Source organism: Mesoplodon bidens (assembly GCF_964165515.1).
Source record: "Mesoplodon bidens genome assembly, chromosome: 1".
NCBI classification, from domain to species: Eukaryota; Metazoa; Chordata; class Mammalia; order Artiodactyla; family Ziphiidae; genus Mesoplodon; species Mesoplodon bidens.
The window spans coordinates 148423220-148437587 of NC_138176.1; the positions used below are offsets into that span (position 1 = coordinate 148423220).

The window sequence follows — 14368 nt, forward strand, 5'->3', positions numbered from 1 at the left end:
TTTTTCTCATTTTTCTACTGGGTTATTTTTTATTGATTTGTAGGAGCCCTCTTATATATAACATGTTGTAGATATTTTCATGTTAGTTGCTTACATTTTAACTTTGTTTATGGCGTCTTTTGTTTTATTTTTATGCAGTCAAATCTGTCTTTCTTTATGAGTGGTTCCTAACCTTGATGTTCTGCTTGGAAGGACTTCCCTTTGCTAAGATTATAAAAGTAAACTTAAAAATTTGTTCCTTTTTCTACTAATATACTCAGCAAGAATTATTCTGTGCATGTAAGAGTGCTGTCTAGATCCATTATTTGGGAATTCGATTAGTCACTAGTCTTTGAAGACCTGGAATACTAGACAGGGAATGTTAATTAAGTCACCCTATAAATTAAAGTCAAATTGGTGACCTTTGGCTCTTAAATGTTCATACACCAGATGGCTGCTCACACTGGAGATAACCCCTAAAAAGGTAGAATCGCTTTCATTCTGATGTAAATTCTTTTCCAAAAATTTAGATTTTTAATGTATATTGAGTTAGATCAGGATGCTGTAATTTAATTTTTCAGCTGCCGTCAGAGTATAAGGGCATGGGGAGTGGGAGAGTAGGGTAGAATAAAGGGAAAGGAAAAGAAAGGGGTTGTGAATAGGAAGAATTACTTAGGGAGGAAAGGTTGCAACAGTGCTGAGGATTGGCAGTATGGAACAGACAAAAATTAGAGACCTCAAAGTTACCAACAATTCCATTTCCTGAATTATATTTTGTTTTCTTTCTCTTGCTTTTTTAAGTATTTGTGGTTCCAACACAGATGGAAAACCACCATTGACTTTAAGCTGATTATTAATATTTAGTTTTGATATTTCCATGGTGCATGTGTGCTGTGTGTGTGTGTGTGTGTGTGTATGTGTTTAAAAAATCACCACTGTTTGAATGAAGACTCACTTGGTAATTTCAAAAGTGAAACTCCAATGTGAAACTCTCATTTCCTCCAGAAGCAATAAAGTAAGTAGTTGTTAGCCTCAAACTCAATTCTTTGCAAATTATAGGGAAGACTGTGGCTTTCTGGCTTACTTATTCCTCTAACTTTTCTTTAGCGACTGACACAAATGTCTCAGTTTCATAACAGAGGTATCCATTCTGCAAACAGTATATTTTAGACTTAGATTTTATTAGGATGGATTTGTGACTTTTTTATATTAAGAAATTTACAAAAGAGGGTATAAAACTAGGGAAGTCTGTAACCTTTCAAAAAAATTTAACATGTCTGTGTACCTCATTTATCTGTTTTCTTTATTGCCTTAACCACAAAGCTGTGTGTTTGTGTGTGTCTTTGTATAACACACTTGTTTGGGATTTTTGACATTTTAAGGGTTTGACAAGTACTGCCAGGATCTAGGTGAAAAATTGTTACCTTTCTTACACTTGGTAAAGTACTTTTAACAGGCATTTTCCTCACTACAATAGAGATAGGTTGGAACAGGTAAAAAGAATTGAAGACTCAGGCTTATGACCATTAAGGATAGGAATAGGGAAAACAATACAACAGGCTCTTGAGCCCATCCTTTGGAATTCAGATCCTAAATTCTCACTATACTTTGTTCCTTATACCCTTGCCTGTGAGCAGAGACAACTGTAAATGGGGATGTTTCAGTGACATGAAGGGATAATCGTTCATAAGTGAGGGAGAAGGGAAGTTTTTACTCAGCCAGTATTGTGATAGATGTATGATTAATCCTCATAAAGTGTAGGGAGTATTAGTCTCACTTTACTGATGAGAAAACAGATTAAAGTAACTTGCTCAGGGTCACCCAGCTAGAAAGCACTAGAGCAGAGATTCATACCAGAGGTTTCTCATTCTAAGGTCTATTCCCTGTTCTCTATACCACAGTTTCTTCAAAGCTAAAATCTAAAAGGGTAGGGAAGAATATGTATGCGAAGGATACGAAAGGTGAGTGATATTAATTGTAAATTACATTGTAAGTGTTTCAGTATGATTAATATGATTCTGTTGTTTAACATGGGGTAGAGTAATTGAAGAAAGTATTGTAGTCAAAATTTTTTCTTCAGAATTTGGAAGAATCATGGAAAGGAAAGGAATTTCAAGGTTCTTAGTTATTAAGGTCTTAAATGATCAGGGTTCTGAGAGTTATTCTTCTCTCAAACTGGAGTATAAATCCCATAGGCGGGACTTCCCTGGTGGCACAGTGGATAAGACTCTGTGCTCCCAGTTCAGGGGCCTCGGGTTCAATCCCTGGTCAGGGAACTAGATCCCACATGCATGCCATAACTAAGGAGCCCTGGAGGTGCAACTAAGGAGCCTGCCTGCTGCAACTAAGACCCAGTGTAACCAAATAAGTAAATATTAAAAACAAAATCCCATAGGCAAGGATTATGTTCTTCAGCTCTTTGTCTTTTCACCTACTATGCCTGAGATGATGGGGTATGTGCATGCATGATCAATAAATGCTTGTTACTTGACTCTTTAGTAGTTGTGCTATCATTAGGAAAAATTTCCTTTGTTTATTTTTGCCCTGTTTTTGGCCAGATTCTGAGAATTAATATTACTTTTCATTAGGCACATTATTTTTTTTATCTTTTTTTGGGGGGTGGGGGGATGCACACCATGTGGCTTGCGGGATCTTAGTTCCCCAACCAGGGATTGAACCTGGGCCCTCAGCAGTGAAAGTGAGGAGTCCTAACCACTGGACCACCAGGGAAGTCCCCAGACATATTATTTTTCACTGAGGTAATTTTATCAGTTAACTTTTGTATGTAGAAAGAATGCTGCTGCACACATAGAACTATCTCATTATGAAGAAATTACTGAGAGTAAACCAGTGTGTGTGGAGAGTTGTTCCTTTTTACAATTGAAATTAGAATTTTGTGCAGTTAATGTTTGTTTATGAGTCTCCTTTTTTGCTTCTAGGATATTCGAAAATTCTTTGGGGTTATACCAAGTGGAAAGAAAGTTGTAAGTGAAACAGCAAAGAAGAATGAGAAAACGAAGTCTGCTGAAGAAACTATAAAAACGAAGAAAGGAATAAAGGAAATCAAGGTCAGTTTTCCAGATACAATATTGAATTGTATAAAATAAACCCAGGGCTTCCCAGGTGGCGCAGTGGTTGAGAGTCCGCCTGCCGATGCAGGGGACACGGGTTCGTGCCCTGGTCCGGGAAGATCCCACATGCCATGGAGCAGCTAGGCCCGTGAGCCATGGCCGCTGAGCCTGCGCGTCCGGAGCCTGTGTTCCACAACGGGAGAGGCCACAACAGTGAGAGGCCCGTGTACCGCAAAACAAACAAACAAACAAAAAAAACCAAAAATAAAATAAACCCAGTTCTGAGATTTGATGTATTTGGAGCCTCGAGTAAATATAGATTTCAACTCATTTAGCAGAGGAAGAAGAAAAGTAATAAGGTATTACTTATTTCTGGTTAATATATCTTGCTGCATTCGTAGCTTGGTGTTTTCCTTCACTAGACATGGAACCCTTTTTAGTTGTTAAAACTTTGTGTTTTAAGACCAAAATTTGCTCATAAAGATAGGAGTGCCAGGTGAATGGTATTGGGCTTCTGGTGAGGGAAGGCTTTGGAGGAAAGCTTTATTCTTTTTCCTGTCCTCCTTGGGCCTCAGAGAAGTTAAGATATAACGTCACTATGAAAAACAGGCAATGACTACAATAGTGTATTTGAGTTAATATTGTTCCACTTTGTGTAAAATATAAGAATTCTGCAACTCTACAGGTCTGTTTACCACCACCCCATCCTTTATGCCCTAATTGGCATATGTATTATATCGACATATTAATACTCCACACTCAGTGTAATAATTATTGCTGTAAACTGACCTTATTTTGAAGAAATTAAAAGAAGAAAATTGATTTGTAACCACCTGTGGTGATGGATGTTAATGACTTAGGATCATTTTGCAATATATACAAATATCAAATCTTCATGTTATACACCTGAAACTAATATAATGTTACATGTCAGTTATTTCTCAATAAAAACTTACCTTAAATTAATAAGATAAACAAAATTAAACAAAATTTTAAAAATATGTAAGATTAAAATTATAAACAAATACATATAATTTAAAATAAGCAAACCATCAAAATCATCAATAAATTATAATTTAAACACGTAATTTTTTTTATTTCTTAGGTGAGACTAAAATAAAAACCTCAGTTTTCTGCTCTGCAAAAAAAAAAAAAAAAAAAGAGGAGAATTGATCTTTTATACTTAACTATGTATTTGCTGCTTCTAGTGCTTTTCATTTCTTATTGAAGATCTGAATTTCCATCTAATATCATTTTCTTAAAACCTGAAGAATTTTTTTAAGCGTTTCTTGTAGAGTAGGTCTGTTGGCAATGAATCCTGTAAGTTTTTGTTTATCTAAAAATGTCTTTATTTTGCCTTCATTCTTGAAGGATATTTTTGCTGGATATAGAGTTTTGGATTGACAGTTTGTTTCAGCACTTAAAAATGTCCCATTCTTTTTTTTTTTTTTGCGGTACGCGGGCCTCTCACCGCTGCGGCCTCTCCCGTTGCGGAGCGCAGGCTCCGGATGCGCAGGCCCAGCAGCCATGGCTCACGGGCCCAGCCGCTCCGCGGCACGTGGGATCTTCCCAGACCGGGGCACGAACCCGTATCCCCTGCATCGGCAGGCGGACTCCCAACCACTGCGCCACCAGGGAAGCCCTGTCCCATTCTTTTTTTGGCCTCCATTTTTTCTGGTGAGATGTTAGCAGTCATGTTATATTCTCTTGTATGTAATGTATTATTTTTCTCATGCTGCTTTAAAAGATTTTCTCTTTATCTTTGGGTTTCAGCTTTGCCCATGGTGTACCTGTGTGTGATTTTCTTGTGTTTATACTGTTTAGGGTTTCTGAGCTTCTTGACTCTGTAAATATATATCTTTCTTCAAATTTGAGAACTTTTGCCATTATTTCTTCAAATATATCTCTGCCTCATTCTCTCTCTCCTCTTCTTATGGGATTCCAATTATATACACATTACAATTTTGGAATTATGGGACTTCCCTGGTGGTCCAGTGGGTAAGACTCCATGCTCCCAGTGCAGGGGTCCTGGGTCGATCCCTGGTCTGGGAACCAGATCCTGCATGCATGCCACAACTAAGAGTTTGCATGCTGTAACTAAGAAGTCCTCATGCTGCAACTAAAGATCCCATGTGCCGCAGCTAAGACCTGGTGCAGCCAAAATAAATAAATAAATAAATAAATAAAATATGTAAAAAAAAAGAATTTTGGAATTGCATCACAGATCATTGCAGCTTATTCATTTTTATTCCTTTTTTCTCTGTACTTCAGATTGGATAATTTCTCTATTACTATCCTCAAGTTCTTTGACTCTTCTGTCATCTCCAATTTGCTATTAAGCCTATGCAGTGAATATTTTGTTTTAAGTATTATATTTTTCAGTTCTAGCATTGCCTACTAATTCTAACGTCTGGATTCATCTCAGTTTACTGCCTTTTATCTTGAGTCTGTGGGTCATGTGTTAGTCAGTTTAGGCTACCATAAAATACCGTAGACTGGCTGACTTAAAACAACAGGAATTTATTTTCTTACCGTTCTGGAAGCTAGAAGTCTATGATTAAGGTTCCAGTCAATTCAGTTTCTCTCGAGAACTCTCTTTCTGGTTTGCAGATGGCTCCCTTCTTGCTGAGTCTTCACATAGCCTTTCCTTGGTGTGAGCACGTGGGGAGAGAGGTTGAGAGACAGAGTGAGTGAGTGTATGCACGTGAGTTCTCTGGTTTCTCTTCTTATAAGGACACTAACTTGTCAGATCAGGGCTCTACCCTTATGACTTCATTTAACCTTAATTACCTCCTTAGAGACTCCATCTCCAAACACAGCCATACTGGGGGTTAGGGATTCAATGTATGAATTTTGAGGGGATACAAACTTTCATTCCATAATATTCTGCCAATGGTCCCCCAAAATTCATGTCCTTTTTGCATGCAAAATACATTTATTCCATTCTAAAGCCCCCCAGAGTCTTAATTCAGTGCATCACCAGTTCTAAAGTCTGAAGTCCAAAGGCTTATCTAAATATCATCTAAATCATATATGGGTGAGACTTAGGTATGATGCATCCTGAGACAAAATTCTTCTCCAGCTGTGAACCTGTGAAACCAGACAAAATATGTGCTCCCAAAATATAATAGTAAGACAGGCATAGAATACACATTCCCATTTCAAAAGGGAGAAATCAGAAGAAAGAAGGGGTGACAGGTGCCAAGCAAGTCTAAAACCTAGCAAGGCAAATTCTGTTTGATCTTGTTTGATGAAATATCTGGGTACCTGTGGCCCAGTCAAGTTGACAGATAAAAGTAACCATCACAGGTCACATTTCCTATATCTTTGTACATCTGGTTATTTTGGATTTACCTTGCATAGTGTGAATTTTACAACGTAGTAACTTTGGATTCTGTTATTTCCTCCAAAGGGTGTTTTAGTTTAGCAGGCAGTTAACTTGCCTGAACTCCAACTCCATACTCTTGTCCACTCTGTTATGGGCAGCATCTGAAATCTTTGTTCAATTTTTTTTAACCTTAGCTGGGCACTTCGAGTTTTTCTGTGCATATATAGTTCAGGAGACAGCCACAGATTTGGGCTAAGTTTATTGACAGAATTTGGAACACCCCTTCTGTGGCTCTCTCCCTCTTGGGATACCCCTTTCTCTCACTTCTGAATTATTGTCATTGTTTCTAACCCTGTCCTCTAGTCTGGTGGTGTATTTGAATTACAGTGGTTTATTCATCTCATTTTCTTCCAAGCTAGTTGATTGTGCTTAAGTTTTTGAAGTTTTATTATAATGGATAGAAACATATTTCTACCTTGTAATTGATTATAGTCGTTTTTTTTGCTGTCTGCTTTCTTGATTTTTTGGGGGAAAATTTGAATGTGTTAGAAATGTGATGTATAACTACAAAATATTCGTAATACCTTATGAATATGTTAGAAATCTGTATATAACTAAAAAATATAAATATTAATACCCTTTGCCTTGGTTTTATTTAGTTTTCCGCCAGGCAATGAGTAGTGATAGGCCCACAACTCCTTAGCTTTTATTTCTGTCTCAATTTTTCATTTTCAGGAAGCACTTGCCTTGTAATATCTGATATCCTTTTACTCTTTGTTATACATAGGTTAGTGTTGAAAGTGGAAATGAATAATAATATAGCCTTTTCTACAATCCTGCCTTTGCCATCTGATGCAATTATTATCCGGCTTATTCTCTCCCCTGCTCCTCCCCCGCCCCAAGTTTTATTGAGAAATAATTGACATACACCACTGTATAAGTTTGAGGTGTACAGCATGATGGTTTGACTTACATATATTATGAAAGGATTACCACAGTGATTACCACATGTGGGTGCAGATACCTTTCCAAGTTAGTGTTTTGTTTCCTTTGGTTATATTCTCAGAAGTGGAATTGCTGGGTCGTATGGTAGTTAGTTCTATTTTAAATATTTTGAGGAACCTCCATACTGTTTTCTATAGTGGCTGCACTGATTACAGTCCCACCAACGATGCACAAGGGTTCCCTTTTCTCCACACCCACACCAGCATTTGTTATTTCTTATCTTTTTGATGATGGGTCTGGCCTGTTCTTTAGCCTAACTTGGGCATTACTGACATTTGGGGCAGGATAATTCTTCGTTGTGGAGGACTGTCCTGTGCATTGCAGGATGTTTAATAGTATCCCTCGTCTACCCACTGTATGCCAGTAACACCCTCACCCCAGTTATGACAAGCAGAAATGTTTCCTGGGGGGGCAGCGTTCCTCTAGTTGTGAACTATTGAGCCCAAATCTAATGAGGAAAAAACAGCTAAGGTATATGGGCTTCTCTGTGTTCTAATTATACTGTGATGTTTATAGGTAAATCATTCTTGTAAAGAAGATGACTTCAAGCAGAAGCAACCAAACAAGAAAAAGAGGATCATCTATGATTCAGGTAATATTTCTTTTGAGGAGCTTTCAAGTTTAAAAACTATTTTGTATCTGTTAGAACAGTGTTTTCCAGACTGACGTTCTGAGACACACAGCTCTCTGTGATCTTAACAGGTGCTGTAAGAAGAGGGTTCTATGTTCAAGTAAAGTTGAAAACAACTTTATTATACTACAGAATTTATCAGAGCTGAAATATGTTAATATATTAAAGTTTTGTTCGGGACGGGAGATAGTATATACAGCGTGTCTGAAACTTACTTTGAATATGGTATGTTTATTTTTTAAAATATTCATATTAACTTCTCTTTCAGCTGAGGTTCTTTTTTTTTTTTATTAGTTTCTGCTTTATAACAAAGTGAATCAGTCATGCATATACATCTGTTCCCACATCCCTTCCCTCATGCATCTCCCTCCCTCCCACCCTCCCCATCAGCTGAGGTTCTTAGAAACTGAATTTGAAAAATAGTGCCATAAAATGTTGCTTTAGAAACAAAGATCTAAAATATAATTTTTGTGCTTTTGATCTGGTTCTTTTTTGTTGCAGTTAAAAAGGAACAAACACAATTTAAAAACTTTGAATATACAGTTGACCCTTGAATAATGCAAGGGTTGGGGCTTCAACCCCCCTTGTAGTTGAAAATCTGCATATAACTTTTGACTCCCCGCAAAACTTAAGTAATAATAGCCTACTGCTGATCAGAAGCCTTGTCAATAACATAAAAAGTCAATTAATACATATTTTGTATGTTATATATATTTTTTACTATATACTTACAATAAGTAAGCTAGAGAAAAGAAACTGTTATTAAGAGAATCTTAAGGCAGAGAAAATACCTTTACAGTACTGTACTGTATTTATTGATACTGTAAGTTTATGTCATCTGTTTACAAGATGAATCATCTCTCAGTACCTACATCAACATTGTCTAATATGATACAAAAGACTGTAGATGTTATATGTATTACTAATGCTAGACATCAAAAATGAAAAGGTAATGTGAAAAGAAAGTTCGTATTTACTTACAGATATAACGATTCGTGCATTGATAATGAAGAAACAGCAGTATGATTGTTGATTCAGGTAGTATTTGTTAGCCTAGTGTTACTGATACAATTGCTTCATGAGAGCCTAGCCTATGCACTAATGAATGAATCTGTTATAAAATTTTGGCATACAGTATTATAGTCATATTCATAGTACAGTATTGGAAACATTGTTACATTAAAAAAAAACTCACCTGTGATGATAGATAGGCTGATATGCAGTTTCTCCAGTTACAGAGAGGCATACTGTATAGTAATGTAATTCTTTGAAAGCAAAGTTATAAAACAGAAAACTAACACATTAATTTTATATTAAAGATCACCTTATACCTATGTAGGGCTAGACTAGTATCTACATATATTTTATGCATTCATAACATACGTTTTTCTTAACCTTTTTGTTATTTCTAGGGTACGTGGTTTGTCTCTTTTTTCAAATTGTTGCAAATCTCCAAAAGTTTTTCCAACGTATTTATTGGAAAAAATCTGTGTATAAGTAGACATGTGCAATTCAAACCCATGTTCAAGGATCAACTGTACTTTTAAGATAGGGAACATACACTTTTATGCATGCATTTTATGATATGTTAAAATAATGGTAGAACTCAGGAAGTTTTAGGTTTTGCTTTTTCTGGAGAAGATCTATTTGGTATGAATTCTTAAAATTAGAAATGTAACCTAAGGAAGTATTTATAGATTGTTAGGATTTTGACAGTGGTAGCAAAGATTCTGACTCATTTTCTAAAAGTACTTGAGTGTCTATCGTGAGTCTTTTACTGCTGTATAGAATTGTAAAGAATTTGAAATAAGTACATATCACCATTTCTCAGGAGTTTCCATCTTTTGGGAAAGTGGAAATTTAATTGTTTGATACATTTTAGAACAGTATGAGACAGGATTTAAAAATGTGTGGTGAGAGGAAGAGGAAGGACACTAAAGTTTCTGAAACTCCTCTATTGTGTACCACACGTGTACTAGGTATTTATACTTTGTCTTGATTTATATTTAAGTGCTCTGGGTGATTAGATTGTGGTAGACAGAATAACGGCCCCCAAAGATGTCCACACTCTAGTTACTAGAACCTGTGTATATGTTAGGTTACGTGGCAAAAGGGAATTAAAATTGTAGGTGACATTAAGGTTGGTGATCAGATGACCTTAAAGTAGGGAGATTATCTGGATGGGCCCAATGTGGTCACAAAGAAGAGGAAGGCAGAAGAAGAGATTTAGAGAGAGATTGACTATGGAAGAAGGTTAGAGAATTAGAGAGATGGCAGCTTGAGAAGGACTTTGCCTAATGTTGCAGGCTTTGAAGATGGAGGAAGTGGGGGCCATGAGCTAAGGAATGCTAGCAGTCACTAGAAACTAGAAAGGTGAGGAAATGGATTCTTCCCTATAGTATCCAGAAAGGATCACAGCCATCCTGATGCTTGATTTTAGCCCAGTGAGACCCAAATTGGATTTCCAACCTCCAGAACTGTGAGCTAATACATTTGTGTTGGTTTGTTGTTTTTTTTTGGCTGCTTCACGTGGCATGCGAGATCTTAGTTCCCTGACCAGGGATAGAACCCGTGACCCCTGCAGTGGAAGCACGGAATCCTAACCACTGGGCCGCCGGGGAATTCCCCATTTGTGTTGTTTTAAGGCACTAAGTTTGTGGTGATTTGTTACAGCAGCAACAGAAAAGTAATACAAAGGCTTAACACTGGATAGAAGGCAACCTGTGAGAATTTATGAAAGAGATTTGCCTTGAAAGGGTCTTGAGGAATTGGTTAATAATAACCACTTTAAGGGAATTCCATGGTGGTCCAGTGGTTAGGACTTGGTGCTTTTACTGCTGTGGGCCCAGGTTTGATCCCTGGTCAGAGAACTAAGATCCCGAAAGATGCATGGCACAGCCAAAAAACAAACAAAACAAAAAAAAAACCCACTTTAAAAACACACTATATTATACTATTTCTTTTCAAAGTTTTAATTTTCCTCTCATTTAGATTCAGAATCAGAGGAGACAGTGCAGGTAAAAAACTCCAAAAAGCGACCAGAAAAATTGCCACTGTCTTCTAAACCTGCTAAAATTCGACACCAGGATCCTGTTACATACATTTCAGAAACAGGTAAGGGTACTGAATATGTTTATTGTTTTAGAAAAAAGCGCAGTGTGTGTTATGTTCTTGAGCTTCTCGTTGGTATCTAAATGTACCTCCTTCACTTTGAACTGAATTTCTGTTGCCTTTTTTGGTTTGTTGAATTATATTTACCAGGGGAAGGTTGTAATTATCTTTGGCATTTTCTGTGAGTTAAAGGCCAATTACAGGGGAATTGGTTCTTAGAATTTTTTTAAAGTGCTGTATATTGAAGCATATATGTTGAAGCTCTGTCTTGAATCATATATTCAAATATTATTGGGTTGTTTTAAAACTTTTTAATGTAAGTTTTTTTATCTTGGGTGTTAAAGTCATAACAATCTAAATATATAATGACTATTCATATTTGTGCTTTATAATCTAGCACAGATGTGACCTAAATTCCTTATATTCTCTGGTGACACAAAAGATTTTAGCATTGGCTTTAAAAAAAAAAAAGATTGTTATTGTATTTATATTTATTTGAGCTGTTTTGAGTGGTTAAAAAATAAGACATTTATAAATGTACCCTAAGATTTCATAGTATAAATAATTGTTTCATAGATAGTATTCTTTTATGGTGAGGAACCCTGAATTATATTGTCATCTTAGGAAAAAACACTTAGATGGGTTCATTATAAAGTCATTTAGATTTTAGCATTGTTAACTCCTAGAGGAGACCATCTTCAAATTCACAGAACCTGTTTTATCAGTTCCTATATAGAAATGCTTAAAGGGGCCATGAGAGCATCTGATACCTCATTAGTTTGTTCATCTTAAGGAAAACCTCTGACACCATTATTTTTAGCACTCTGCTACTTGTATTGCTAGTGAAGTGAATACACCTGGTTTGAAGAGACAGGGTAAAAACCACAATTATTTTGATACAGCATGTTACAACTTACATTCAACAGGCATTTATTGATTGTTTTTTCCGTCCTAGATACTAGGTGCTGGGGATACAAAGATGATTAAAGACTCCTAAGTACTATAGGAATTGCCTGAGGCTGCAATATACAATAGTCAGGGAGAGGGCTTCATGGAGAGGGTAAGATTTGATCTAACCCTTGACGGATGAGCCCGTGATGGAGGGAAAGAACATGTCTGGTTAATAAGATGGGATTATTTAAAGAACAGCATCCAACACAAGGCTTGATGTATTCACAGGACACTGAAGAGATTGCTTGCCCACATCACGAGGAATAATGAGAGGTAATGAAGCCAGTTTAGGGAAGATCTTGAAAGGTAGGCAGAGGAATTCCACATAGCAGGGAAAAGGGAACCATTAAAGTTTTTGAACAGTTATAGAATGATGAAAATAGTATTTAAGAGTGATTGCTAGTATTTAAGGTGGGAAGGAGAATAGAAAAATTATAATTGGGGAGGCTGAGGCATTTATGGTAATCTACGAGTGAAGTAATGAGTCTTAAAAGTTAGCAATAGTTAGGGACTGATCTATCAACATTTTGGGAGATGAGTTATAGGTTAGGTTTTTGGATTACCTATGGGCTTCATTCAGCCATGCTATCTATGGTTTACTATTAGGATAATTGGAGAGCTGATGTTATTAGCATGCTTACGTGTAAAATTTTTTTATTTTTTAACATCAGCTTTATTGAGATATAATTCACATACCATACAATTCACCTTTAATGGTTTTTTTAATATAACTTTTTAGAATTTATTTTATTTATTTATTTTTGACTGCGTTGGGTCTTTATTGCCACATGCGGGCTTTCTCTAGTTGCGGCGAGCGGGGGCTACTCTTTTTTTTTTTTTTTGGCAGTACGCGGGCCTCTCACTGTTGTGGCCTCTCCTGTTGTGGAGCACAGGCTCCAGCTGCACAGGCTCAGCGGCCATGGCTCACAGGCCTAGCTGCTCCGCAGCATGTGGGATCTTCCTGGACTGGGGCACGAACCCGTGTCCCCTGTATCGGCAGGCAGACTCTCAACCACTGCGCCACCAGGGAAGCCTGGGGGGCTACTCTTTGTTGCAGTACGCTGGCTTCTCATTGCAGTGGCTTCTCTTGTTGCGAAGCACGGGCTCTAGGCACGCGGTGTCAGTAGTTGTGGGGCGTGGGCTCAATAGTTGTGGCTCGCGGGCTCTAGAGCGCAGGCTCAGTAGTTGTGGCGCACAGGCTTAGTTGCTCCGCAGCATGTGGGATCTTCCTGGACCAGGGCTCAAACCTGTGTCCCCTGCCGATTCTTAACCACTGAGCCACCAGGGAAGCCCCACCTTTAATGTTTTAATGTTATTGGAATTTGCTTACACGTATGGGCTGTTACTTGAGAGTATGAAGGTACTCATGGTAGATAAATTGGTCAGTAAGTAGGGAATGAAACAGGAAAGAAGTCCTTGTGTTGTAGAAGGAAGCTGAGACTGGAAGGTCAGAAGCCTTGCCTGGAGGGTACATCCTTAGTTCCCATCTAACAGCTGTGTGACTGGGCTAAAGGGCAGTGAGTCTGTCTCCCTTTTTGTAAAGCAGAAACACTAATTGAATAGGCTAGTTGGGAAAACTTAATGGGATGATGCATATGAAAGTGCCAGACCCAGTGCCTGAAACATATAAATAACAGGCTGTCAAAAGGAAAAAATAAAAATGAAAGAAGCCCACAGATGAAGCTTTGTAGGCTCTCTGAAACATTTACATATTTGATAAAGTTGTTCAAATGACCAAAGAGAAAATCTAAGTGACGTGAACATATTTTCTGTAAAATTTTTTGTAAGCTGAGATAAATTTCTTCATTATGGCCTGTGGCAGATTGACTCTTGAACCTTTCTGTTCTGTTGCTAAATATCTGCTCAGGCACGTTGTGCAAATGCGCTCTTCCATTAAAAGGCTCCCTCTTACATCTGGCCACCTTTGTCAAGTTTTGAATATGTGGGAGGGATACTAAAACCAGTATGGTGATAGGTTTATTATGTAACTGAAGGTGGTGTGATCAAGCTTTCCAGTGACACCATGAAAACGTCAAAGTTAGTGTGCAGACAGCGATGGCCTTCAACTGTGGATCAAGGCTATCGTTATCTTGTGATTTTAGGTACACAGAAGGGTCAAACAATTTAAGCTCTGATCACAGGTTTTCTTTAACACAGGACTGTTTATTTCAGACCAGGTATTTTCAAATGTTATTTTCTGAAGAGATAACTGTCCTCTTATCTGAAATTTTTATGACCATTAGACAGTATTTATATCACCCTGCCAAGGGTATGTACATGTGAAAGTGAATG

General features: G+C 37.4%; 1 protein-coding gene across 16 annotated transcripts in view; it reads left to right on the forward strand.

Annotated features, from left to right (window-relative positions):
- The window catches only part of RFC1 (replication factor C subunit 1), a 79672-nt gene that overhangs the window by 15283 nt on the left and 50021 nt on the right, over positions 1 to 14368 (forward strand). For all 16 annotated transcript variants that reach the window (XM_081250440.1, XM_081250449.1, XM_081250451.1 and 13 more), the window contains exons 2-4: positions 2919 to 3047; positions 7900 to 7975; positions 11006 to 11128. In XM_081250440.1, the coding sequence (XP_081106566.1) occupies positions 2919 to 3047; positions 7900 to 7975; positions 11006 to 11128 (328 nt within the window). The remainder of the gene's footprint in view (positions 1 to 2918; positions 3048 to 7899; positions 7976 to 11005; positions 11129 to 14368) is intronic.